Source organism: Etheostoma spectabile, chromosome 4 (assembly GCF_008692095.1).
Source record: "Etheostoma spectabile isolate EspeVRDwgs_2016 chromosome 4, UIUC_Espe_1.0, whole genome shotgun sequence".
NCBI lineage: Eukaryota > Metazoa > Chordata > Actinopteri > Perciformes > Percidae > Etheostoma > Etheostoma spectabile.
Window position 1 is genome coordinate 28,773,042 of NC_045736.1, and position 1,259 is coordinate 28,774,300.

At 41.9% G+C, this 1,259-nt stretch overlaps 1 protein-coding gene across 22 annotated transcripts in view; it reads left to right on the plus strand.

The window, feature by feature from the left end:
• The window catches only part of chl1b (cell adhesion molecule L1-like b), a 65,807-nt gene extending 64,876 nt beyond the window's left edge, over positions 1 to 931 (plus strand). For all 22 annotated transcript variants that reach the window (XM_032513505.1, XM_032513491.1, XM_032513499.1 and 19 more), the window contains one exon: positions 88 to 931. Coding sequence is in view for 21 of the 22 variants with exons in the window: in XM_032513491.1 (XP_032369382.1) it covers positions 88 to 292 (205 nt within the window). In the remaining variant the exon portion in view is untranslated. The remainder of the gene's footprint in view (positions 1 to 87) is intronic.
• The last annotated feature ends 328 nt before the right edge of the window (positions 932 to 1,259 follow it).

Sequence of the window (1,259 nt, forward strand, 5' to 3'; positions counted from 1 at the left end):
CCCCCCACCCCGTCTTCTCCAATAAGCCATAGAGTGAAGCCATGGGTGAAATGAGGTGATTCTAAATCCACCGGGCCTCTCTTGCAGTGACAGCGACGAGAAGCCGCTGAAGGGCAGCCAGCGCTCGCTGAGCAGAGAGATCAAAGCCGGGGACAGCGGGGACAGCCTGGTGGACTACGGGGACGAGGACGTTCAGTTCAACGAGGACGGGTCCTTTATCGGCGAGTATGCGGGGCGGAAGGAGAAGAGGGTGTCCGCTGAGATCAAAGCCACTATTCAGACCCCGGCATGAGGAGCCAAAACCGCCATCCATCTTCGCCTAGACAAGGTTTTCATTATAAACCTGCTGGGAGGAACAAATGAAAGAGGAAACAGACATTATCCATACCGAGCACAAGTTTTGTGTCAAATGTAATGCGTCATTGCCAACTGCACACTGCCACCCTCATCTTATAAAGTTCTGTTTTGTCGGGTTGCAACAGAATGGCCATTACTAAATACTGTGTATATATAGTGTATATTGTATGTGCGGAGTGTCTTTTTTTTATAATTATTACACAAACAATTTAGAGGGCTTGTATTTTCTTTCTTTTTTATCTCCAGTACTTCAACTGCAGTACTGTTTGTACAAATGTCAGGAAATGGCACTTTCCATTATACATCATTCTATACAGCTTTGCCTGTGATATCATCTTGGAACAGACCACAGATAAGTGGGAAAATCAAGTTGATATTGTTTTTTAATTGGAGAAAATATTACTGACCTGTTATATTTGAAATTGATTAATTAAATATGAGTATAAAAGAGTACAAAGGTTGTTTATTAACTTATTTTTTCCCAGTGGTTTTACACCTGACAAAATAACAAGGAAATTGACATATCATAAATGGTGATTGTTGAGTCATGTATCTCCCTGTGATGTCAGAAGAAGATACAATGTAGCTATTCTGTCTTTTTTTTAGCATTCAGATCCGTTGGAAAGAAGAAATTACAGACATCGGTCTGTGCTGTTACAGCCCCATGCTAATAATGGAATGGAGTATATGGAAGTAGTCCCTAGGTCAAGTTCCAAAAATGCAAATAAGTCGTCCAAGCCGAACAACATAGGTTGTTTTCTTTTCTAGCCTTTAATACGACCCACAGGAGCGTTTTAAGAGACCTAGAGGTGGCAGGAAATACAACATACGGGAGCGTTTTCCATCCTTTTATCTAAACAAGGGGTTGATGCATAGTCTGTGTAAGTGAAGCCAAAACATCT